The following is a 25,123-nucleotide window of genomic DNA, read 5'->3' on the forward strand; positions in this document are numbered from 1 at the left end:
ATGACAAGTTGGATGTGTTTGAGTATAGTTATTGTATGCGCATGAGAGGGGACGTGGGAAGCAAGAATGTGAATAAACGCGCTAACGTATTTTGGGTATTGTAAGAATTGGTTTGTAAGATTGAAAAGGGCGTTAGAATAGCAACTGTAACAAAGCTGTAAACACCGAGTTGCCTTAACCGCATCATATTGGAGTCAAATGATATTTTTGCTGATAGAATGGTGTATTTTACAGGAAACTCTTAAAGTGCATAGATGTGATGTGATATGATACTATTATCTCGTTATTATACATTTTATTATTCTCGTAAAGTATTTATTCATTGTTAACTGTGTACATAAGATGTCATATACAGGAGATATCGAACCAACAGCTGCCCGTTTCGAGCATACAATATATGTGATCTTAAAACTACTAACTATACTAGCTTAGTGACTAACTTATTATTATCAAACTGGTAATTCCAGATAAAACTCATTTAGGTTGTAAAATACATTTTCAATCAACCCGTTTTTTAACTTAAATTTAAAACGATTCCCCTCTAATATTTTTACTTCAATTGGCAGGGCGTTAAAAACACGTATTGCAGTATTGAATGTACTTCTGTAAAATATTGAGTTATTTGATTTTGGACATACAAGATTAAATTTGTACTAATCTCTGATATTATCTCTCTGCGAGGTTTTTTCCTAAAATAGGCGTCATTATTTTTTATAAAGAGGCAAAGTTCTAGAATGTATATTCCAGTAAGAGTAAGAAACCGCTTTTCTCTAAACACATTACGTAAGGATTGTTCAGTATGCATGCGGTATATTGTACGCAAACATGTTTTTGAAGGATAAATGTACTGTGAATGTCTACCGAGTTCCCCCAGAAAATAACACCGTATGTTAGCAGCGGAAACACATTTCCATAATATGACTTTTTGGCAACATCCTCAGAGCAAGTTCCGAGCGTTGTTAACTTTTTATTGAATTATGTAATTAATATTTGAATTTTAATATAATATTTAATCCTACCTATGTGTAAAGTTTAAATAAATAAAATAAACACGCGATTTGCCGCTACGGTTGCTAACCGTAAGTGAGTACAGCCCTTATATAAAGATGAGAATCTTTATTTTTAGCACTGGTACAAATCAGCTGGCAACTGTCACTTGAAAAAAATATAACCAAATTAAAAAGTCGTGGTGGTCTATTTTCAACACGGCTCCATACTTGCAACACTAGCGCTAAAAGTCAAATCCTTCGAGTCCTTTCAACTTGGAAGTATAGTATAGTATATGTGATTTGAGGAATAATCGGAAACCGACGTGTTTCTCACCTTGTAAATGAATTCATTTACATACATAGCAAATTAATGCAAAATGTTTTTACAACTTTAGTTATAAGCGAAGTTTCGACTCCTACGAGTGTGTTCTGCGCGTGAATATATATAGTAAAATCGGTTTCCATGTTTTGGGATCATGTTTACCGTAACAGGCATATCATGCAGGAGTTCGAGGACCTAGAAGTGCACAAAACCAGTGTCTCTGTATTTGTAGCGTTGTTTTACTTAGAAATGCTGTATATTCTGATTATGACGCTGTCAATATTGAACAGACTGAATCAGAATATGCCGTCGTAAATCGCCGAAGATTTCTCGGTATACCTCAACAGTAAGTTATGAACATTTAGGTTAATTACTAGTCGTGATTGCGATTTACCTAAATGAGTTTATTGAACTACTATAATCATTACTTCAGCAGTGTAGCTCCATACTGAAGTGTTATTAAAATTATGATTGGAAAATAATATATTTTTATATTATTTTACTGCAACATGTGACAGAAATATTTACTAACAGACTCCAAGCATGTTATTGACGTTGTTAATGAAATTTTTTTTCACAGTCATCAAATTTTATCTAATGTAACAAAACAGTATGAGTAGAAGTTGGAACATTTTTCTTGACAGACTTCCCGCCTACACACAACCAACACCCATTCAATAAGAAATCAATGTTAGTAAGCTGCCCCACAACTGTACTTGATTGAGTCCCTGAAATCAAAGTGTATCTGTAAAAAAAGTTAGTTGATTAAAGTATCTAAAAATCTGATTAGAAAAATTACTCCATTTAAACATTGTTGTGAGTTGTGAGTAGTTAATAATTATTACTAAACATTGTTTTAAAATATTAAGTTGATTCCTTAGTGATTTTCATGCAATCATGTTCATCAAATTGAGTGTGGATTTGCTACTTGGTACATGACCTTTACCTTGTTGCTTACTATCTCATGGCATATCTAAATATTTATCTATTGTATGTACAAAACAACTATGTGTCCTTGAACCAGCATAAACTAACATCTCACACATACTTAGAAAAATATGTTTTAACTTGGGGCTATTGTTACTTTTGGTCAAATCTGTTAGATAACATGGCTGTTTGTGTAACAATGTTTCTTGAATTCTAATAAATCAAATGCATTCCAGAATCTAAAATTACAAACAGACTCTATAAACATTATAAGCAAACACTTCAATAAAATAAAGTATCACAATCTTCCCAATAGTGTACAGTAAGTGCCAAAACTTAAGTACCCACATTATATTAACATAGTTTAACTTTCTAAGTCCATTCCTGACTTGTTGGTAAGGTTTTGATACTGTATGCACTATACAGTATATCTTTGTAGGAAAATTGGTTTACAGCCAAGTCAGGGCCTAAGATAAGAAGAAAAACATGGTTTTAATAAATTGTTTCAACTTACAGATAATTAATTGACAATGACTGACATTAAGATAAAGGAGCGGCTGTACCTCTCAAAGCCGGACAACATCTATGTGGACCATCACCAGCTAATGCAGCATCAGGTTGATGCTCTCCGGCTGCTCTATGCCCAATATAAAAAGGTAAAGGTTAAGAGTAGGCTGATGACTATAGAATATCCTAAAACCCATGTTTGTTAAGTGATGCTCAAATTTAAACATATTTTTTTACATACTAAGGTATGTCAAATTCCATAACTAGTTATTCAATTGGTTATGACAAAAAAAATCTAAAACTAAGATAATAACTTAAAAAGGTTAAAACCGGTTTTGGCTTATAGTCAAAAATTTTAGAAATCTTAAAAATCAAGAAATCACTGAAATATGTGTGTTAGGAAATGAGTACATGAGTACACATTCAGTTTTGGTTTGGTTATAACTGGTTTGAATTCCCTATTAAATATGCATACCTATCAAAGTCTATTTTTCAAATTTGACTTAGCATTGTATCACATGAAGTTTACGCTTATTTTTATTATAATCTAATCATTTTTTAGAAAATGGGTGGTTTGATTCTCAACGATCCCAGTGGTTACGGGAAGACAGTGGTGGCAGTGCTGTTTCTGCAGGCGCTGCGGCAGGTACTGCCGTCGCCCGCATTGGTGCTATGCCGTGCGACAGAGCTACAACACTGGCGACACCACTTCCACACCTGGGCCACCACGGAAGGTCAGTAAAAGGGCTTTGCCAAGAAAATCGATATTTCGTTATCTCTCTGGTCGAATATGCAAGATTGGTTTTTGATTGGTGTGGTGGGGAATTGGTTCTCGTGGTAGACCCTCAGTTTACACATACGCATGAGATCGTGTTAGTCGGAATTTTACGATCGGATTAATAGACGTACAGTAGCATAGAGTATTTTATACCAATCAAAAATGTATAGCTAACAGAAATAAAATATTATCATTTTGTATTGGACTTTCTTATTTATCTTTCAAAAATATTTTATGCTTATTTTCTATAGCTCGTATAATGTCAAAACATTGCTTATGCTTACAGAGAATTCGGTTCTTTCAATTTACCTATTCGTCAAAATCTGATTCTAAATATTCAATATTTATATAGCATCGTTTGCAGACGTTTTTGCTTGTTAAAAAATAATTTAGTATGGGTAGCACATCGTTACTGGTGAATTTCCAATATGACTTGGAACTCCGGTAGCCGTCCAAGAAGTGTAACGTTCTTACGGTAGATGTCGCTAGGGTCCCCTAGACCCATATGGTGGAAAAATTTGCTTCCTAGGGATGAGGTCTTGGTGGCTTAGATGGCAGAGCGCTGGAGTATCGATCCAGAGGCCGTGAGTTCAAGTCTCACCCAAGACAGTAATTTTTCCACTTTTAAATTTATTCTAAGCTACATAGGTGCATATCGTATAAAGATAGGTACGATAGATAAGTTCTGTCACAAAGGTTTTAACTAGTGAAGAAGCAGATAGACCAATAATGATCAAAATATCAGTACTTTACAGAGTGATGCTTAAAACACTAAAAAACATTTTGAAGATGCACCCTTAACATCTTGAAAATATCGTAGAGTTCTAGATATTCATGAGCGCCATATTGGTTCCGAATGTTCCGATATAAATTTCAATGACGACTGTATATTTTAACAGTGGGCAACTTTACTAATAAAAATTCTTTGGACTTAACTCTTAACATCTTGAAAATATCGTCGAGTTCCAGATATTCATGAGCGCCATATTGGTTCCGATATAAATGTCAATGACGACTGTCTATTTTAACAGTGGTCAAATTTATTAATAAAAATTCTTTGGACTTAAACAGGTCCTAAAGCCAGTTCTGTGAAACCCAAATACAAGCGATGACATAATGATATCCTAATAATTTAATTTTACTATCGGGGCTACTTATGGTAATATTTAGTATCCGAGCGCCGATTAGTCGGCCAAATCCATAAACGTTACATCCCTATAAAGTTTATAAATACACTGTGTTTTTAGTGTTCCGTACCTCAAAACAAAAGGAAAAACGCAACCCTTATAGGATCGCTTTGTTGTTCATCTGCCTGTCTGTCAAGACCATATAGGGAACGTGTGGAGACATCGAGTTGAATTAAAACCATAGACTCAGGTCTACAACCCCTTTAAGTTGGAAAAAATAAAACTTCTAAGTTAACGTAAAAAAAGACGCGGCCGTTTATGCCGTAAAAAAAACGTAAATTTTGAGACTCAAGGGAATTAAAATTTATACGATACTTCCCGTCGACCTAGAACTATGAAATTTGACAAATAATAATAATATACTCTTAAACCTACTATAAATATGTAAAAAATAAAACTTTTTTTTAACTCTGTTAGTTTCATTAATGAGCATAAATTCAGTTAATTTCTAAAAGACACCGTTATTCTAATTAACGTCATTGTGATAATAACCAATATATTTTTTTTTATATATATTATCTAAAAAAAATGTTTGACCCCCATACAAACTTTCATCCCCTTTTTAACCCCTTTAGGGGTTGAATTTCTCAAAATCGCTTCTTAGCTTTTGTACACTTTATAAATGCAACCTAGTGTGTAAATTTCAACTTTCTAGCATTTGTAGTTTCGGCTCTGCGTTGATGAGTCAGTCAATCAGTCAGGACACGTGCATTTATATATATAGATTAAAATTAAAACCAATTTTGTAATTAAGTTATTTTCCGTAGAAAGTTACCAATGGTTTTATTGAATTCCAGACGTAATCTTCGAGTCCTCTAACCCCTACGTGAAGAAGTCCATCTTCGTGAACACTCGGCAGCAGCTGCCGTCGCTCTGCCGCCGCACCTGGTCCGTCGTCGTGGTCGACGATGATCTGCCGAGGGAACTGCAGGCCGACTTCAAGATATATCTCACTAATGAAGATATGAAGGTATGTACTGTAGAACAATGTGGGACAATGGGAAACTATCTAAATGGGACGCGACAGCATCTGAGAGCAATTGGAAATTTGGAAATTATTTACTATTTGTTTACTTTGGGATCGTCGATAGACGCAAATACTAGGGCTGCTATTTATATATCCGGAAACCGGGATTACAATCTTCTTAAATAGTATATTTAACCTCCATGGTAAAATTTGAACTTTTTTGAGTACTGGCCGGTATATTTTTTCTTTCTTATTAACGCTAGTGTTTTGTTTTGGACGGGTTTTAAATGTCATCTCGCTGCAAGAATGGAACTCACTCGTGAAAATATTCGTGATATGATTTATTATGATTTTCGGCGTGGTTTAACGCAACAACAGTGCATAGATCAACTAACTTCAACTTTTGGTGATGAAGCTCCATCTAAAACTACAGTGTATCACTGGTTTAGCGAGTTCAATCGTGGACGTAGTATGCTTACGGACGAAGTTAAGGCAGGTCGCCCGAAACCACAAAATATTGAGGCTGTGCGAAAACTTATAATGGACGACCGACATGTTACGTACCGCAAGATAGAGGCGACACTGGGTATTTCTATGACTAGCATTAATAGCATATTACATGATCATTTATCTGTAAAAAAAAATTGTTCGCGTTGGATACCGCACAACTTAACTAAGGAGCAAAAAGATGCTCGCGTCGAATGGTGCAATAAAATGTAAAAAATATATAACCGTGGTGACTCAAAGGCCGTTTATAACATCTATACAGGTGACGAATCCTGGGTCTATGCATACGATCCCGAAACGAAGCAACAGTATGGGTGTTTCAAAATGAGCCGAACCCTACGAAAGTTACTCGTGCAAAAAGTACATTGAAACAAATGGTGGCCTGCTTCTTCGGTATTAATGGCCATGTAGCTACAGTGCCACTAGAAAACCGTAAAACGGTTAATTCAGATTGGTACACGACCATTTGCTTACCAGAAGTATTTGAACAAATTCGTAAAACTAACCAGCGACGAAGAATCATTCTTCATCATGACAATGCCAGCTGTCATACGTCACGCGAAACAACTCTATTTTTGGAAGGTCAAAATGTGGAATTAACGGGTCATTCCGCCGTACAGCCCTGACTTGGCACCCAATGATTTTTATTTATTTCCCAATATAAAAAATAAATTACGCGGTCAACGATTTTCGACCGCTGAAGATGCTGTCGACGCATTCAAACAACACGTTATGGAGGTACCTCAGGCGGAGTGGCAGAAGTGCTTCAAAAATTGGTTCACACGAATGCAAAAGTGCATAGATCATCAATCACTTTGAAAAACAATAAAACCATTTTCAGCCGTGTACGTTTGTTTGTTTTTTTGTTTCCGGATATATAAGTAGCAACCCTCGTACGCGGCTGGATTGTGAATAACTGTACTTCACAAAAGGAAGTAAAAATCAGTGTCACATTAATAAAATAGGTACTTACAATTGTTTATTTTTATGAACCTACTTTATTAGAACGTTATTTTATCTTCCAACCAGCATTTAGTTCTCCGGCGAGTCTGTAAGAAAAATGAAATAAATAGGGATCAAAATCACCTTGAACAGGTCGCGTATTTTTTGCTTGTTTTTTTTATTAATTTTTTCCGAATTTTACATAGAATTATGATAGCGGTAGCGATAGACAAAGAGCGGGGAAGTAGGTTATCTTTATACAAACGCACCGCGCGCGGACTATGGAATTCTGCAAAAGTGAGACAGTATATTACGTTACATTATATAGTATGTATTTCAGCATTAAATAAGATTTCAACCGTTGTATATTAATAATAAAGGTTCTGTGCCTATAAGTTTTTTATCAGTAACAATTGTGACACAACTTATGACCAGACTAAGTACATTATGCTCATCCCAAATACCCCGAGAGCTGAACGATATTTTTTAAAATAAAACTTTCAAAATTTTCTGTATAAGGTTTTTATATGCAATTTTAAGAATCTACAATTTTGAAATCAGTTTTGAGACTTGCAGCCCGAATCAACGAATATAGATATGTGGGGCTGGAAATGAGGAAAGTGGTTATTGTAGTAAAAGAGTAGTTTGAGGTTGAATACAATTATAAACATTAAACATCCTTTATGGATTTCTATTAAAATATGATCAGGCACATAAAATAATAATATGTGACCGCGGCCAGCAAAACGTCCCACTTTTTCGCTTGCCATAAGGACGAGATTTGCTTGTATCTTTATACGAATAATCCGACAACTGACAAGGCGTCCTTAGGGGACGCAACAAAGTGTGACGATTTGCCGGTCGCGGTTACATATGAATACCAAAAATGTAATGATACCTAAAATGCCAATTTTTTGTTGAAATTTTGAGATTTCAATGCATTTTTATGTTACGTTAACAAAAATAAGTAGATTTTACTTGCACTATAGAGATCATAAATAAAAAAACAATTAAGGAAATTAACAAGGGCGGAGCTATGGGGTGTAGGCGTAGGGGGGAGGGCGCAGACGCCGCAGTAGGGCACACGCTGTATAAAAAATTTGAGCTCCAGGGGAGGGTTGCGCTCTGAGGCTAAAATAATTAATTCAGAAGAGTACCTCAAGGCATATTTACAGATGTCGCTCCATGTTACGAATCATTAATGTTCCGCTAAATTGTTTATATTATTGTTACAGGAAAATTTGAACACGTTTGCTTCAATACACCGATGGATGTTCCCCAAAGAACCCGAGTTCGACATCAAGCAAGTCACAGGACATAAAAATAGTCCCGCGGATTTCGACAAAAAAGCTTATTTACTCGAGTTTTTGTTTGAAGGAATTGTATTTAGAAGCAAGAATTTCACGCCGTTTAAGAAACCAGAGGTATGTAACGAGATTCATTTATAGTATTTTGACTGTATGGGGGATTAGGATGACTCTGTTTTGGTAAAAACTTTGTTAATATGTACCTATGTGAAGTCCCCAATTGCGCATTGAGCCAGCGTGGGTACTATGGCTCAAGTCCTCGCACATGAGAGAAGGGCTGTGCCCAGCTGTGGGACGTATTTAGGCTGAATTATTATTATTGTTTATTTTAAATTGGGTAACCGTAAAAACTCCTCTTTATATGCTACTAGTGAATAATTTTGCACATTTCAGTATCGATCAATAGTTTCAGTAGCAGAGGGTTCTTCTTAGTGCTGTATAAATTCCCAATACCAATATTTATTTTACTAATTTAATACAAAATTAAAGTGTATTTCTTCCATTTTCAGACACAAGCACCTCCCGTACCGATAGTATTTGAGCCACCGCGGATATCACGGAAAAACAAAGACGCAACTGGAACGAAAATAAAGCGGTCCAAAGCCAGAATAGAGGCAGAGTCCAACCAGGCGGCCAAAATCCCGAGAACCGAACCTACAGAGAGGAACTCCACTATCACATCTAAGGACTACTACAAAGATAAAGAAATGGACGTCGAAAGCTTTATAAAAAACGAAAAGCCGATAACAGGAGAAGGTGTTGAAGAATTCATGGATTTCCAAGCAATGATAAAATCCGATACAGAGAATTTTAAAGAAATAGTTAGGAATGAAAGATTGAATGGTGATAAGGTTATTCTTACAGAGGAGAATACAGACGTGTGCACCGCTGACTACCAGGATGCGATAAATGATATAGTTAATAATGAAAATGATAAAAGTAATGAAGAAACTTATGGGAATATTGATGTTAGGGTTACGGAAAGTGATTCGGATACAGGAAAGGCTAATAATAGTGTAAATGTGAGTACAGAGAATGATGCAGAAGTTATAAGTGTAAGTAATAATAAGATAGAAGTACCCAATTTAGAAGAAAATAAGGATGCGACAATACAATTAGTTAATAATGAATCGAAGAAAGATCTTGAAACTAAACTAACTGAATTGGAAGAGAAGACTTTAAATAAGTTTAAGGGGTCGCTTTTAGATAGCATATTCTGAATAAGTATGTTTAACCGATAGATGTCAGATGTTTGCATTTTAAAAAGTAAGAGAATATGAACTGATTGTTTATATAGGTGCATTATTGAGCACGGTGAATTTCTGTTGGTTAAAAGTTAGTCAACTGAAACATCTATACTAATTAGAACATGTATGTATTGTACTATACAAAAGACAAAATCATGGAATTTCTGTGTAACTAATAATTAGTCAACATTTTTTATGAAACCATTTGTAGTCTGACTTTAGTACACGCGAGACTAACTATGAATTGGGAATTATTTTAAAACTTACTATCAACTACGTGAACTACGATAACTACGTGTAGAATCTGAGACGGGACTAGAAATACAGATATAGAAATCAAGTGATGATTAACCCTTTTCCAGGCATAGTACTATTTATCGACCACATACGCGCCATTATAATTTCAACTTTAGTATTCCGATTTAAGGTTCAAATTAGATTACACTTTCAGGAAATGTTACTTGTCTTCAAATGAATCATCAAAGCTGGATTAATTGGTATATATTTGGCTTTTTTGGGAAAACCTTTTAGATTGGTGTGGCCTGGAAAAGGGTTAAGAACTTGAAGTCGAGGCAAACTATAGTGTTTATGGAAGATATAGACTCAGACTCAACTCTACCCAGCGCTTTAATGTCATCGTTGGTAATACGTTTCGTGTCAAGTTTTTCTAAGTCTAAAATCTTTCGGTGTGGTAAGCAGACAAGCCTAATAGGGCTGGCGTAGACTACAACAAATATTATTATTAAAGATAAAAAAGTCAAGTGAGGATTTCTCATTACGTCTCCTGCACACCTATATAGATGTTGCAGTTATCAGACTTGTCAAAGTTTTGAAAAAGTGCATTTTTTTAAGCTTTGCGTAAAACGCTTTAGTGTCTGGTTGGCCAAATGCGGCAGTTACAGGATATCAGAGGGCCTACCGCGAACCACGTTCGACGTGTTGCCTCCCTGTCACACGTACGAATTTACGAGTGCGACAGAGAGGCAACACGTCGAACGTGGTTCCCGGTAGGCCCTCTGCCAGTCTCACTATTTATGCTAACGTTCTAAAGGTTAGAATGCGATGAATTGATTTACATTGATTGACATTTGGCTTGCCAGAGTAGTGGATTCTCTATCGCTCTTGCATATTCTATCCATAGAGGCAAATGGACGAATGAACGAAGTGTTTCGGTCATTCCCAAGTCAAAGTCAAGTGTTTGGTTAGTGTTGTTTGAACCTAGCTGTCTTGAAATATGTTAAAATATTTTTATTTTGTATTTTTATAGTAGTCTTAATGTATATTTACTAGAAGAAAAGTGTTATTTATTACAAAAATGAATTTCGTTCAAACTTTTTGTATAAACATAACTACAGTTCGTTTTTACCGTCTATTAGGTATTTCAAAATAAATAAAATCAGAATTTAATCATATGATTTATTTCATTTCCAATGACATTACTTTATAATCCAATCATGTTTGAAACTTTAATCCAGAATGTAAGGCTGTAGTTCTTGTGAACATTACTTTTTATTAAACTGCATTTAAGTAAGCTTAGAAAATTATCACTAGTTAAAATCTGGAAACTAAAAATGGAGACAACTCTTAGGCAAACTGTCCGACCAAAGCGACCAGCCATCGAGCATTTTCTCACGTAAGGGATGGAGCCTGTGTGGATAAGAGATGCATTAAACGTTAATCTGTTTCGTTCGACACAGCCGGCGATATGCAGCGTTATCAGAAAAAATTGCTCGCAAAAACAAATTGTGGACGGTCGGACAACTGCCTTAGTACTAGCACAACTAACAATCTATTCACAAAAAAACAGCATCCTCAGTTTTATGACACTAATTAGAAAATGATAGTGGATCTTCTCGCGAGCGACTATTCGCGCAGTTAAATGTGCTAGACCTACAATCCCGACGAAAGTAAATGAGGAAGCTGTATAGTGTTTCTAAAATATTCTCGTTCACACCTGCCTGATTTGATATTCAACCGTATACCAACGTAGGGTTGAATATTTCGTTTGGTGACAACCAAAACTCACTAATTACTACCACAAATTAAGAATATAACCTAGGTATGTCTCGATGATGTTAAAATCTATGGATATTTCGTAATGACAATGACTGCCACAAGTTCAGAGGCACAGTGAACCGTACTAGTAATAAAACAAGGATGATTATTTTTTAGGTCGCTACGGGACCCTATTACTAAGACTCCGCTGTCCGTCCGTCTGTCACCAGAACCGTGATAGTTGAAGTCGTAGACAGTTGAAATTTTCACAGATCTACATATTTGTTTCCGGTATAACAACAAATACTAAAAAGTACGGAACTCTCGGTGGGCGAGCTTGTTTGCAATTAGTGAGTTTTGGTTGTTACCTGGCGTTAATGTAGATCTTTCTTGTTGATGTTTATTGTATCAATTAACTGTGCTGAGTTCCTGTAAGCACTAAGTACATTAGTAGGTAGTCTAAATAACTGTCATTTTTTCGAAAAGACTTATCAAAGATAAGTAATACCGGATTTTCAAGCACAAAATGTAAGTAATGGCTAAATGTTGTCAGTCAGTTCGCAGTATTGATTTTATAACATAGAGTGGATAAACTAACCTATTATGGACACTTTTTGACTGTCACATTTATTGTTGAGAAAAAAATTGTGAGTCCATAATAGAATCTTTTACCCTAATACAAATATTTCGACACATAGAGAAAGATCTTATTTTGAAATATCTTGTTGTTTTTAGTTTCTATGGCATTATTTGTGAAACTACCCAGTTTATGTACAGCCAACCATATTTTGGACACTGGTTTAAACTTAGACTAGAAAATCTAGTACTTAAACAATATTTTAAAATAAGATCTGTTCTTTAAATTAAGTAGGTACTTTTGTAAATGTGGAAATGGATTTGAATAAAATATTAATTAACAAAGACACATCTTTAAATACCTTAACCCAACTAATATTAGGCTAAAAACTTTAATAAATTAGTCTAATAATATTCGTAAATATTTTTAAATATCAAGAGTTATAAAATCTCAGAAAATACCATAGATAAAAATATCTTCCACTCATTCACACAACCTTCTAGGAACAATATATTAAACCATATAATAATTATGTAGAATACTTAAACGCTTGGTAGATAGAATACCAACTATGCATACTATAATTGTACATTAAGCTTTTTAAATCGTAATGCATACAAAGCTTTGATTTCACATAAGCCACATGTATTTAAAGCAAACTTCATTATGTATACGGGGTGGGCGCCAACAACTAGAAAGGTTTTTTTACCTTTTAACCGCCACAGTCGGCCATAGCCGACAAAAGGTACAATATAAAAAGAACCTTAACAAATTCTTATAAAGTTTACTATTGCGTGTTACAATACAGTCAATCTTCCTTGCCGTATCCGGCAATGGCGACTCCATCAACAATTCTAATCCGGATTATGAAATGCCATGTGTCTTACAAAACCAAACTTTATGCGGTCACATGATGCGCAATGGAGTTGTCCAGTTGCGGGTGTACGTTTAAGAGAGCTTAGATCGCGTCTTGCAGATATGACGCTTAGCATAGTTAGCATCTAGGGCTTTCAGACGCTGCTGCCCAAATTTATCTACTTTCTCATGAACACTGGATCGCCATTCCGATCTTCGTAATGCAATGTCCTCTTAGCAGTCAGGCGGCCCGTAAGCGACGAGGTGGCGTTTGAGAATATATTTATATCGCAGGTACTCAATTTTTTTCAAATACTTAATTCGAGTTGTTGGCACCCGCCGCGTTCAATTCATTTCATCTAACCTAACCTAACTAATAAACCGCAGTAATTTGTCACATTTTAAGCAAGTATAATATCATATTAACTTTTCTTAGTAATAACTAATCACATTTGTGACGATTCATCCTACATCTAAATTGTCTAACTACAAAAAAGGCAAAACTGTAAATAAATATATAAAAAAATAAGCACCAATTAAGTCCTTAAAATAAAAAATAAATTACATGATCGTAAAAATCACACCTGCGACCATTTTAGACCATATTTTGCATAAACTCAAATAAAGTAACTTTCCAAGTACTTATTTCTTTTCTATTTTCTTTAAATTAGGGAATTGTATAAATAAAGTCAGCTCAGCTGTAACATAAGTTTATCAATCGATGTCAAGATATTTTACGTCAGACGACATAAAATTGACGTTGATCCTATAAGTAGAATACAACAAACATGCATAATGTTCATATTACTGCGAAAAATCCATTGACAAAATTTATTTACATATATAAATTTTTTTTTCTGACACCATAAGCAGATAAATTATTATAAAATCCTTTTAAAAGTGCATAATATCGTACACAGCCAAGCGTAGACATCCGGTAGTCAAACTCACAAACATTTATATTGTTATATAATTATAATTCGGAATGTAGAACACTAAGTAACCAGGACCTGCCATGCCTGCCTGCTCTATGCCTTTGCCTGCTTGTCCTCTGATACAAACACTGGTAAGAGTCTCGATGTCTTTAAAATCTATAGATATTTGGTTATGCTCCAAAAAATATGCCCTTTATAAAGGAGAATAATATCATACCGTTAGGTGACAACCAACAATTTATAATTACTACAACAAGTTCAGAGACATAGTGAACCGTAACAGTAATAACACAAGGTTGATTTTGGATTATTTTTTGCAACTAAATTGTAAAGTGTGTTTTCGTGTCACCTGACGATACATTGGATTTATAGGTATGTCTAGTTTTGGAAACTGCTGGAACATGTAAAATAACGAGTACCTTGCCAAGTCTGCGGTTAAGGTAGCATTATCCATTAGAATTGCATGTGCTGATGATAAGTACCTATTAAAATTCACATGGGCTAAATTTTTAGAATATTTTTTGCTTGGTTCAACAATGATGTCCTTTCTAAAGGACAATAACATCGAATACCGTCAAACGGAAACATCATAAACATGTCTGATTCGGAATGTAACTCATTAAGTAACTATAACCCTCCAAAGCCGCCATCGGTTGTACAGCTAGGCCTGCGTGTGCAGGTATTCCGTCACAAACACTCGCATGATCTTGTTGAGGTTCTCAATGGTGTTGAAGTCCAGCGCCGAGGCGTCGTCGCCGGCCGTGTGCCACACGTCCGGGAACGGGGACGGGATTATGTGGAGACAGTCCACGTCTGGAAACACAGTTAACAATGTGTTATTAACCCTTTTTTTACGTAATGTACATAGGTTAGAAACAACATAATTTGTGACCTTTCTGTTTGCATTTTTATATATAATTGCTCAATTATCGAGCGTCAATGAGGCTTGAACTTACTACCATGGCTATTTTTGCGCTACAAAGAGATAAGTATTATTTGCACACAATATTTAAGTAGGTGGCAACTGGCTACTCTAAGGTCGGTGGAACAAGTCTTACCTCGTATAGTTACGATATTTAAGGGCAAGCTCGGTTCTCCATACAAACGTAGTTACTGAGATCGATTTTTAAAACGACTAGCTAGATTGCTCCGTAACTTTTTACTTCCAATAGGATAAGGTATATAAGACTGTAATTAGTTTATGTAGCCTCAGATACCATAGTTAAAAAAATACAGCAATTTAAGATTTTCATACAAAACTTGTTTTTAGGGTTCCGTAGCCAAATGGCAAAAAACGGAACCCTTATAGATTCGTCATGTCCGTCTGTCTGTCCGATTATGTCACAGCCACTTTTTTCCGAAACTATAAGAGCTATACCGTTCAAACTTGGTAAGTAGATGTATTCTATGAACCGCATTAAGATTTTTACACAAAAATAGAAAAAAAAACCAATAAATTTTGGGGGCTCCCCATACTTAGAACTGAAAATCAAAAAATCTTTTTTCATCAAACCCATACGTATCTATGGAGATACGATGGGTGTCTATGGATAGGTCTTTAAAAATGATATTGAGGTTTCTAATATAATTTTTTCTAAGCTGAATAGTTTGCGCGAGAGACACTTCCAAAGTGGTAAAATGTGTCCCCCCCCCCCCCCCCGTACGTAACTTCTAAAATAACAGAATGAAAGATATATGATATACATTGCCATGCAAACTTCCACCGAAAATTGGTTTGAACGAGATCTAGTAAGTAGTTTTTTTTAATACGTCATAAAATTAAAAAAAAAAATTTTTTCATCAAACCCATACGTGTGGGGTATCTATGGATAGGTCTTCAAAAATGATATTTAGGTTTCTAATATCATTTTTTTCTAAACTGAATAGTTTGCGCGAGAGACACGTCCAAAGTGAAAAAATGTCCCCCCCCCCCGTAACTTCTAAAATAACAGAATGAAAAATCTAAAAAAATATATGATATACATTACCATGCAAACTTCCACCGAAAATTGGTATGAACGAGATCTAGTAAGTAGTTCTTTTTTTAATACGTCATAAAATTAAAAAAAAAAAAATTTTTTCATCAAACCCATACGTGTGGGGTATCTATGGATAGGTCTTCAAAAATGACATTTAGGTTCCTAATATCATTTTTTTCTAAACTGAATAGTTTGCACGAGAGACACTTTCAAAGTGAAATAATGCGGTTCATAGAATACATCTACTTACCAAGTTTGAACAGTATAGCTTTTATACTTTCGGAAAAAAGTGGCTGTGACAGAATCGGACAGACAGACGGACATGACGAATCTATAAGGGTTCCGTTTTTTGCCATTTGGCTACGGAACCCTAAAAATGTGTACACCCCCCCCCCCCCCCCCCCCCTTGTAACTTCTAAAATAACAGAATGAAAAATCTAAAAAAAATATATGAGATACATTACCATGCAAACTTCCACCGAAAATTGGTTTGAACGAGATTTAGTAAGTAGTTTTTTTTTAATACGTCATAAATGGTACGGAACCCTTCATGGGCGAGTCCGACTCGCACTTGGCCGCTTTTTTCTCTATTTCGTTTGTTTTATAAGGTGGAGTGCAATATGAACTAATTTAGATATACAAAGTTTCATTACAATCCAATGCGTAGTTTTAAAGTGAGAACGAACGAACGAAGCTTGCCGGCGACTCTATATATCCCAGTTCGCCTTTTTGAGGCAAGTGCCTATTTAATATACATTTTTAAGTGCCTATTTTTTTTTAATGTTGTCCTCGTAGGTTTGCCTAACCTTTCGTATGTTACTGTAAAATGTTGGCTGTTCTAAACATGAATAACATCCAACATATTAACATTATAAGTTCACTGTAAGGATGCAATGATCAGTGCTAAAACCAGCCGGACGCGAAAGGTTAATACAGGTATGAGTGTATTACAGTAAGCATGACCGACAAAAAAAAAAGATAATTCTAAATAAATAGTGATGGTCTTATGTTAAATTGCTTAGATTATTAAATATCCGTGTAATGTCGTTGATACACTCAACAACCTTATCTAATTGAAAACAATGATTAGTTTCATCATAATATTACGACCAAGCTAAAAACATTGATTCGTTCAGAAAATTATACGAATAGATAAGCGAACTGTGCACACTTCAAACTTTTATACTTAAATGGCTACCGAAGTTTCTAAGAAAAAAAATCTCGAACAAAATGTTATTCGTACGTAAATGGTACATGACGAATTTTGCCAATCGCTTTCTTTCCACAGTTGATAAGCTATGAGTACTTATCGTGTATGGGAAATTTGGTCCATAAACGGCAATTAGGTATTATTTTCATCGAGTGAAGGGATTGGGACTTTACTCATGCAGTCAATGTCAACACATTTACACCTACGTGTACACGTCTGAAGTTCATGGTGAATAAAGCTGTTAAAGTGGAATATACGAAAGAAAAAGTGACTAAGGCCTTGAATGCAGGAATCGAATCTGGGTCTTTAGCATGCCCTGACACCATAATCCCGAATTCTCAAATATTTACCAGTTATGATAGAATGTAAACTCCATCACACACATTCTCGTTTTCACATTCATACGGATTAGCACGTCGCTCCGGTGTGCCAGCGGGACATCGCTATATACAGACACTGTCACGCTCAGACACCGGAGCCAATCATAATTTACTATGATAAATATTATCACAACATCTTAAATTAATACTTTAAACAGTCAAATTGCGGAGAGGTAGCACAATCAAATCAATTAGATACCTACATACGTTCCTATATCTACACGTACAATGCATAAAGTCAACATACACTTACCTACACGTGCCTTTTATTACGAAACGCTATCTCTTTAATTAGGTATTTTAACTAGCTACTTATTATTGTAATTCAAACCTCGGCTCGTACTAATAAGTTTTTCGGTACTTCATTTGATATTTACCAGTCGCTTTTCGGTAAAGGAAAACATCGTGAGGAAATCGGACTAATCCCAACAAGGCCTATAGTTTACGCTCTGGGTTGGAAGGGCAGATGGCAGTCGCTTTCGTAAAAACTAGTGCCTGCGCCAAATCTTGGGATTAGTTGTCAAGCGGACCCCAGGCTCTCCCATGAGCCGTGGCAAAATGCAGGGACAACGCGAAGAAGAAGACTTATTATTGTAATTACCATGTGTGTTACTCTACTTACAGACTTAAAGTTTGTCACGTGATAAACTTAGTTTGTCACACTATCAACATAAGTAAAGAAAGAAAGCTTTATTCAAAATAATACCTATAGGCTTATTAACTACCGCGATAACAAAAAAAAAACATTTTTATTTAAAATATTTAAATATATAAAAGTTTTATAATTTTTCCAATGACTATAACAATAGCCATTATCTAAATCACCGTAAACATTTTTTATGGGAATTATAAGAATTAAATTACCATAAAAAACGGTAAAACTTTTTATAATTACGTTTATATTAGCAAAGAGAATTTGAAATAGAGGTGGATTGTCAAAGAAAACTTTGTAGCCACAGTAAATTTACTGCCATCTTTCGACACGTTCTTAAAACTTTTAGAACGCCATTTGACTTTGATCCTTAGTCTTTCACTGATATGTTAAATGATAAATACCAAAATGTGGCGCCATCTAATAGAGCATAGGCCAAAGGTTATGGCGTTTATTGCTCGAAACGATGTCCATAGTTTTAATCATGTGTCGAGAGATGGGAGTAAATTTACTGTGACTACAAAATTTTCTTTGACAATCCACCTCTATTTCAAATTTTCTTTGATATTAGGTACTTAACTATCAGGCAGTACGGTAATTTATTACGTGAGAAATGGCGAGACGTGGACATCACAGATAACTGATAAGATAAAATTACGACAAAGCAGGTACTGATCTGATAATCTCTCACAAGATTGGATCCACGAGTATTGTAATTTTATAAAATTACATAAGAAAGTCTTTTTCGCCACACCAGCTCGATACTTCAAATCCGGACGAGAAAGTTGCATTTTATCCACAAGAGTGGCAAAGTAATTAATTAAATGTAAATTTTAATGTGTTTCCTGATTTTGGCAGATGGAATTGACTTTTAAGAAATGATTTTGAATGATAAATATATAATAGCGTTCATTTGAATTTGATTTGTAGTATTTTACACTTAGTTAGGTCACAAAGGTTTTGACTGATAAAACGTAATACAAATCTTTTAATAAAAAAAAATTGCCATGATTTGAAAGCTTGTTTTATACTGATCATATTAACGTAATATAATTCGTTTAAAATATCCTTTAAAGTGTATTTATGTAAGAAAGGGAAATTGGTGACTCTCTGACAATAAAAGGATTATACCTACCTAAAATTAAAACTTTCGTGTTTTGAACACATTTAAAAATTTTGAAATTTGTTTGAGGTCTTGAGTCCAAGTCTCACCCAAGGCAGTAAATTTCCACTTTTAAATTTATTCTTAGCTTAATAGCATCGTTCACAGACGTTTCTGCTTGTTAAAAATTAATTTTAAATCAAATTAAAACCGGATCTATTGCGAATTTATTTTGTTTCCTTTATTTCCCACCCGGTATTAAAAGAATAGGATTCATAGGGGCCAATAACAGGGTCTCCTACTCTCCAAAATTTATTGAAAATAAGTACTTAAATATATCGCTCCCCCTCATGATTCGAACTTAAAAGCGCTTTTTATAACTATATATAAGTAGTACATATGCAAGAAAAAGCTCAGTGAAAAAAGTATATTAATATCGGTATCAATTAAAGCTCGCAAACGTCAGTTTTCTATCTAAACGCCATTTTAAATAATTTAACCCATTGTTTGCATCAACGGTTGAAAAATTATGTCCACTGTGTAGGGCAATACTGCTCAGTAGTCTTAAGGTTTGTTACCTTGTGGGCAATTATAATTACAGTACGGAGTAATTGCTTAATTTAACTCACTATATAAGTTCCTTAGTTCATATAACCGTGACCGTCAATTAAGATAAAGCGACGTTTGATACCATACGTATCATTTGCAAAAGTACAGGGTTGCGGGGATCTTTTTTAATCAACCTTGTACTTAATAACAGCTTTTATGTATTGACCAATTAAGGCACATGTCTCTCTCAGCAGGATGTCAATTGATGTTATCCGAAAGGCATCGTAAACTATGCGTGTCCTTCACATTTCCAACCTACATTAGATACGCTAGATATTTTAATACAACTTTTAAAAAACTGCCGTACCAAAGAATCTACTTACTTCTCCTCAAGAACGGGATATGATCATCTTCCACAAAAGACCTTGAGCTCGACAGTCTGAAGTATGTCTGCTCGGCCCTGCCCTTAGTGTAGCCTCCGAGCTGGTCCAACTCCGCTAGCCGCTGTTCTGCGCTCGCCAGCCTCACGTACCACTTCTCTGTAGACTGGAAGTAGCTGTAGAACACTGGGTCTGGGGCGCCTAGGAGGTCTAGAAGCACTAGAACGTCCTGGAAACAAAAGAACATTCAATTGATAATTCTAAGAAAAAGTTTCTTGACATTATTCTACTCAGCTTACAATAGTTTTTGGGCAACTGAAGAGCAAAGTTAGTTTTTGCTGCGAGGAACTCTAAGGCAAGAGTTGTAAAAAACTTTGCCTCGTGTGGCACTTTTCACCTGAGTAGTGAGAGCACATAGTTATGTTAAAAAAAGTTTATTTGTTAATTTGTTTCACGCTCGCAACACAATGTAATTATGCTTACCTAATGTTTATAAGTCATTAACAATAAAATGAACGATACGAACGAATCGTACAAAAACTATATACTAGTCCGTCCAATTTATACCAATCGATAAAAGGAGAATCAGATTCGCATTACAGTGAAATATGATTAGTCTTACATCTAAATCTAATCAAAACCACGCTACTTCAAAGCTAGGTGAATTACGGGATAAGACTTACCGCTTTTTTCCTCACAAATGACCAACTTTGTAATGTAGCTAGAGGCTTAGTAATAATAGCTAAAGGCACCAGGAGACTGACTTTTAACAAATACATATAATTTACATGTACTTAATTTTAGTCTGAATTGCCTTAGGTACGTTAAATACCTCGATTCTGCATGATGTTGTGGCCGTTGTACACACACGTAAGATTAAAATGTTGCCTGTTATTATGTATTACAATTCAACATATTCATATTCATTTTCTGTTATTGATAAAATTAGAAATTTTACATGTCAAAAGGGTAATACATATAATAAGAACTACATTGGAAATACCTACTTAAATATGTATACTTAACTCAAAAATGGTGTTTCCTTGTATATATTAAAAAAAAATCTACAGTAATATACCTATTAATTGCATAAACCCTCCTGGTGTTGCACCCGCAACACTAGAGGGGTTATGAGTACGGTCACAATCACAATAGTTATTTGTTTTACAAGGAGGCAAAGTTGTTGTTTAAGCCCTCGTGCTAATATTGATACCCGTGCAAGTGAAAGACCCCAAAATTGAACCACGAGCGTAGAGAGTGGTTCCAAAATTGAATCTTGAGCATTGCAAGATATTTAAGACATAAGAGTTAAAAAAACTTAGCCATCGAGTGAAACACGACATTTTTCACCACACCAGCGCAATGATAATAAAAATTGTAAAAAATCAAACAAAATCAAACCAAATAAATCAAAATAAATGTGTACCTATTAAATATTTATTATTCAAAATCAACATTTAAAAGTCAATTCTACCATCAACCTACATAAGGAAATAACTCCATATTTGCATTAGATTATTTTATGTTTGCCACACATGTGGATAAACTGCAACTTTCTCATTAGTTTTTGAAGTACCAAGAGATCCTTTATCAGCCGGTGTGGTGAAAAATACATTAGTGTAAGTAAATTGAATCAGTCATACCATGTTAAACTAAGTTAGAATCGTAATTCGTGAGTTTTTATTGTATTAAAAAAAAAAGATGAGTCTAAATGATGTCGGACCATGCTCAATGTAGGGTTCCGCAGTTACCCGTCTGTCACAATAGGCAGAACGGGGAATATTAGTTGATATTATGTACATAACAAGCAAAATGGAGTAACTTTACCAAGACGGAAAGACTGCGAAAATCAAAGACTGCTTAACCGAACCGATCATGTTCGCTATAATTTTCAATGAAAGCTCATGATTTTATTTTTCATAATATCCTTGGACCCACGGATCAAAAGTTAGAGTAATAGGGGGACATTCTTTTTCCTTTCGTAACGATTATTTCCTAAAAAAATCACTTTAACAAAAAATGTGTTGTAGGCGATGAGCTGGAAACCTGTTTGTCTCTGCCTAGTTTATGTATGTATGTATGGTTCTTCAAAACCCCCATTCGTTTTGAAAGATCTGTGCGACAATACCCCGCACTATAGGGTTAAAGCGAAAAAAAAACATTCCCACTTTACGATTAGAGGAAGCCGAAGCACCTATAGTATTTAAAAAGGATATCTGTTTGAATTTGAACCGGGTATGAATGAAGGTACAATAATATAAACACTGATTTATATTACAAAGGGGACACAAACTGAATGCAAATCGATTAGTACTGTTCGGAAGCATACACGACATAGTTTCAAGGTTAGAAAAAATGTACAGCGAATTAAATAAACGTATTACAGAGGGAATAGAATAGACAAACATCTTAAAAACTATAGGTAAATCTACAATGCATATATGGAATGAGATGGTAATGGAATTATTTATATTATAGAAACTTGTGTAACATAGCAAAACTAGCTAAACGGGCGAGTTATTCAGAATTATCAACACACACTCTTATTCTCTTTAACAATAAAGTTTTGTTCAGTGAATCTTAAATTCTTTGCCCACTTACCATCTTGTACTCCTGACTGTATATGTTTGACTCTTTCTAATTTATACACTTAGGAAAAGTCGGATACTATCATACATCAGCAAGGGACACAGCCATGTCGCAGTAGAAGGAAAACCTTAGCTGTTAGCTGAATAAAAGGCAATTTAGTGACCAGCTAGGTACTAGAAATTAGCATTTTCTTTGACATGACTGGTGGAAGCTCCGAGCTTTAAAAAAAAAATTCCCCTGAGCATATGCAATTTTTTTTTAACTCACCATCCTCTGCAAATGATTAGCACCATCCTTATAAGACATCCCATGCCACTGCTTGGCCAAATGCCGAGCGCCATAGATGGAGTCTGTAGGCCCCCACTGCCGGAATGCTTCCTCTCCATCAAAGAATATGAACATCAGGCTCAGGTTTGCCCGTTTTAACTTCTCTAGCTTGGGGCCCATCACTTTGGCTAGATTTATCATCATGGCACATGGTACAGCGGAATCTGTGGCACCTGTTGGTAAATTGTATTTGGTAGAATTAAAAAATAAAAGTTGCTGCAAAATGCCTATAACAATAATAAGATATTGGCACAACAAGCAATAGGGAAATATATTGTTTTTTAATGTGAATAATTAAACTAAGCCTTTATAGGGCACACTTAGATATTATGTGGCAAAAAGGACCACCCAATAACATTATCTTTTGTTTTCTTATTCAGTATTTTTAAAACTTTAAATAGGCAATGAAGCTTGAATCATGTTTTTTTTTCATGTCCATTAATAGACAAAACTTTGAATAACATATAAAATTTATTTTTAAAGAAACAGACAACTATACTCATAATCAGTCAAGTAAAATTAAATAAAAAACTTACCAATAAACACATGTTCCCTTGTATATTTACTATCATAATGGCATGCTAGCACCAAATATCTGTCTGCATTTGGATTCAATGTGGCAATTATATTCTTAAACCGCAATGTGCCAAATACTGGCGTTTGATCATCAAATGCATCTTCTGTTACATTCCAACCTAGACTTGACATCTCTTTCTTGATGAATTTGTTCACTTTGCCATGGTTGGGTGTTGCAACTACTCTAGGGATCATGATCTTGTCTAGCACTGTTCTAAAATGTGTTATGTCTGACATGGCAGCTATGTTCTTAATGTCCTGGTCTGTTAGTTCTTGGGCTTCATGGAAGTTCTTCAAAAAAAGGATTTTTTTTAAACAGACATCCTAAATTCAACTTAAACTTAAATGACTTCTAAGTGTTAAAATTATTTACTTAGTTGAGAGAAGTAACTTTAGCAATAAATATTTAGCCTAACAAGAGGTTACCTAAATTTGAATGGACACCTATGAACCTTAAAAAATAATGGGATTCACTAGTTTACTTCAAAATAGGCTTTTTATCTGTACCATAAAAAAAAGTAATGAAAACTTTTATTTAGGTATTTAAATATTTAGAAACTTTATAGTAAATAGTGAATGCTACCAAATTAATCAGAAATTAATAGCAACAGGTCATATCAGGTAATTCAACACTTCTCGGATATTAGACTGGCGAAAGTAAAGGTCAAATTATTACAGTTAAACTTTACATTTCCTTATGCTACCCTGACCTTGTGAACTCTTTATGTTAAACTTAACAATAAACAAAAAGTTTTCATTCAGATACTAATCAAACTTACCTTTTCCTGATAAAATTTAAGAGCATTGTTAGTATTAACTAGGCTAAAACAAAGCACCGCGGAAGCGATATACGTGAAAAATCGCGACATGTTGTCTGGACTCCGGACGTGTACGTGTGAAACTGATTGTTTTTAATTTGCACCTAACTGAACATATGTCACAAAATCACAGCCAATCCGCCGCCCTCCGTGATATTCACTCACTCACTCCCTAAAACTACACTACACTACAGCTACAGGCTTCATTCAAACCTCCGGCCCTCCTCTACCTCTCGTCCTCCCGACCCCCTCTACAAATCAAATGTCAAATTTTGTAATACCAGTTAATAAATTTATCATCTACCATTTCTTTACATAGTTGGTATTAATTTGAAATTATTAACACTGAGGCATTTTTTATTTTAAACTTTAGCGCACATAAAAAAGTACAACGGGCGGACTTAACCTAGGCATTATCTACCAGTCAACCATAGGGCGAAACAGATATGCGTCAAGGTGGGTGCTACATAATAATATTAATAATATATAATTATATCTATGGTGGGTGCCGTGCCGTGA

At 34.9% G+C, this 25,123-nt stretch overlaps 2 protein-coding genes across 2 annotated transcripts; one reads left to right on the plus strand and one right to left on the minus strand.

The window, feature by feature from the left end:
* Window positions 1-8: 8 nt before the first annotated feature.
* Window positions 9-11,092, plus strand: LOC133522262 (uncharacterized). Its single transcript, XM_061857532.1, has 6 exons — window positions 9-1,657; window positions 2,755-2,894; window positions 3,308-3,479; window positions 5,508-5,680; window positions 8,362-8,550; window positions 8,943-11,092. Exons 2-6 carry the CDS (start codon window positions 2,769-2,771, stop codon window positions 9,651-9,653), a joined length of 1,371 nt encoding a protein of 456 aa, XP_061713516.1. The 5' UTR covers window positions 9-1,657; window positions 2,755-2,768; the 3' UTR covers window positions 9,654-11,092.
* Window positions 11,093-13,960: 2,868 nt separating this feature from the next.
* On the minus strand, window positions 13,961-24,868 carry LOC133522270 (glutaminyl-peptide cyclotransferase-like). Its single transcript, XM_061857542.1, has 5 exons — window positions 24,566-24,868; window positions 23,747-24,077; window positions 23,151-23,383; window positions 20,298-20,523; window positions 13,961-14,855 (listed from the first exon to the last, which is right to left on the minus strand). The coding sequence occupies exons 1-5, from the start codon at window positions 24,653-24,655 to the stop codon at window positions 14,704-14,706; spliced, it is 1,032 nt and encodes a 343-aa protein (XP_061713526.1). The 5' UTR covers window positions 24,656-24,868; the 3' UTR covers window positions 13,961-14,703.
* Window positions 24,869-25,123: the final 255 nt, after the last annotated feature.

This window comes from Cydia pomonella, chromosome 10 (genome assembly GCF_033807575.1).
Source record: "Cydia pomonella isolate Wapato2018A chromosome 10, ilCydPomo1, whole genome shotgun sequence".
In the NCBI taxonomy this organism is placed as follows: domain Eukaryota; kingdom Metazoa; phylum Arthropoda; class Insecta; order Lepidoptera; family Tortricidae; genus Cydia; species Cydia pomonella.

Excerpts from the sequence above, each read along its gene's own strand:
- LOC133522270 (XM_061857542.1), bottom strand. The coding sequence starts at position 24,655 with ATGTCGCGATTTTTCACGTATATCGCTTCCGCGGTGCTTTGTTTTAGC. Across the intron at positions 24,078-24,565 it reads TTAAATTTTATCAGGAAAAG|AACTTCCATGAAGCCCAAGA; the intron begins GTAAGTTTGATT and ends CTTTTTTTGAAG. Across the intron at positions 23,384-23,746 it reads AAGGGAACATGTGTTTATTG|GTGCCACAGATTCCGCTGTA; the intron begins GTAAGTTTTTTA and ends ATTTACCAACAG.
- LOC133522262 (XM_061857532.1), top strand. The coding sequence starts at position 2,769 with ATGACTGACATTAAGATAAAGGAGCGGCTGTACCTCTCAAAGCCGGAC. Across the intron at positions 3,480-5,507 it reads CACCTGGGCCACCACGGAAG|ACGTAATCTTCGAGTCCTCT; the intron begins GTCAGTAAAAGG and ends ATTGAATTCCAG. Across the intron at positions 8,551-8,942 it reads CGCCGTTTAAGAAACCAGAG|ACACAAGCACCTCCCGTACC; the intron begins GTATGTAACGAG and ends TTCCATTTTCAG.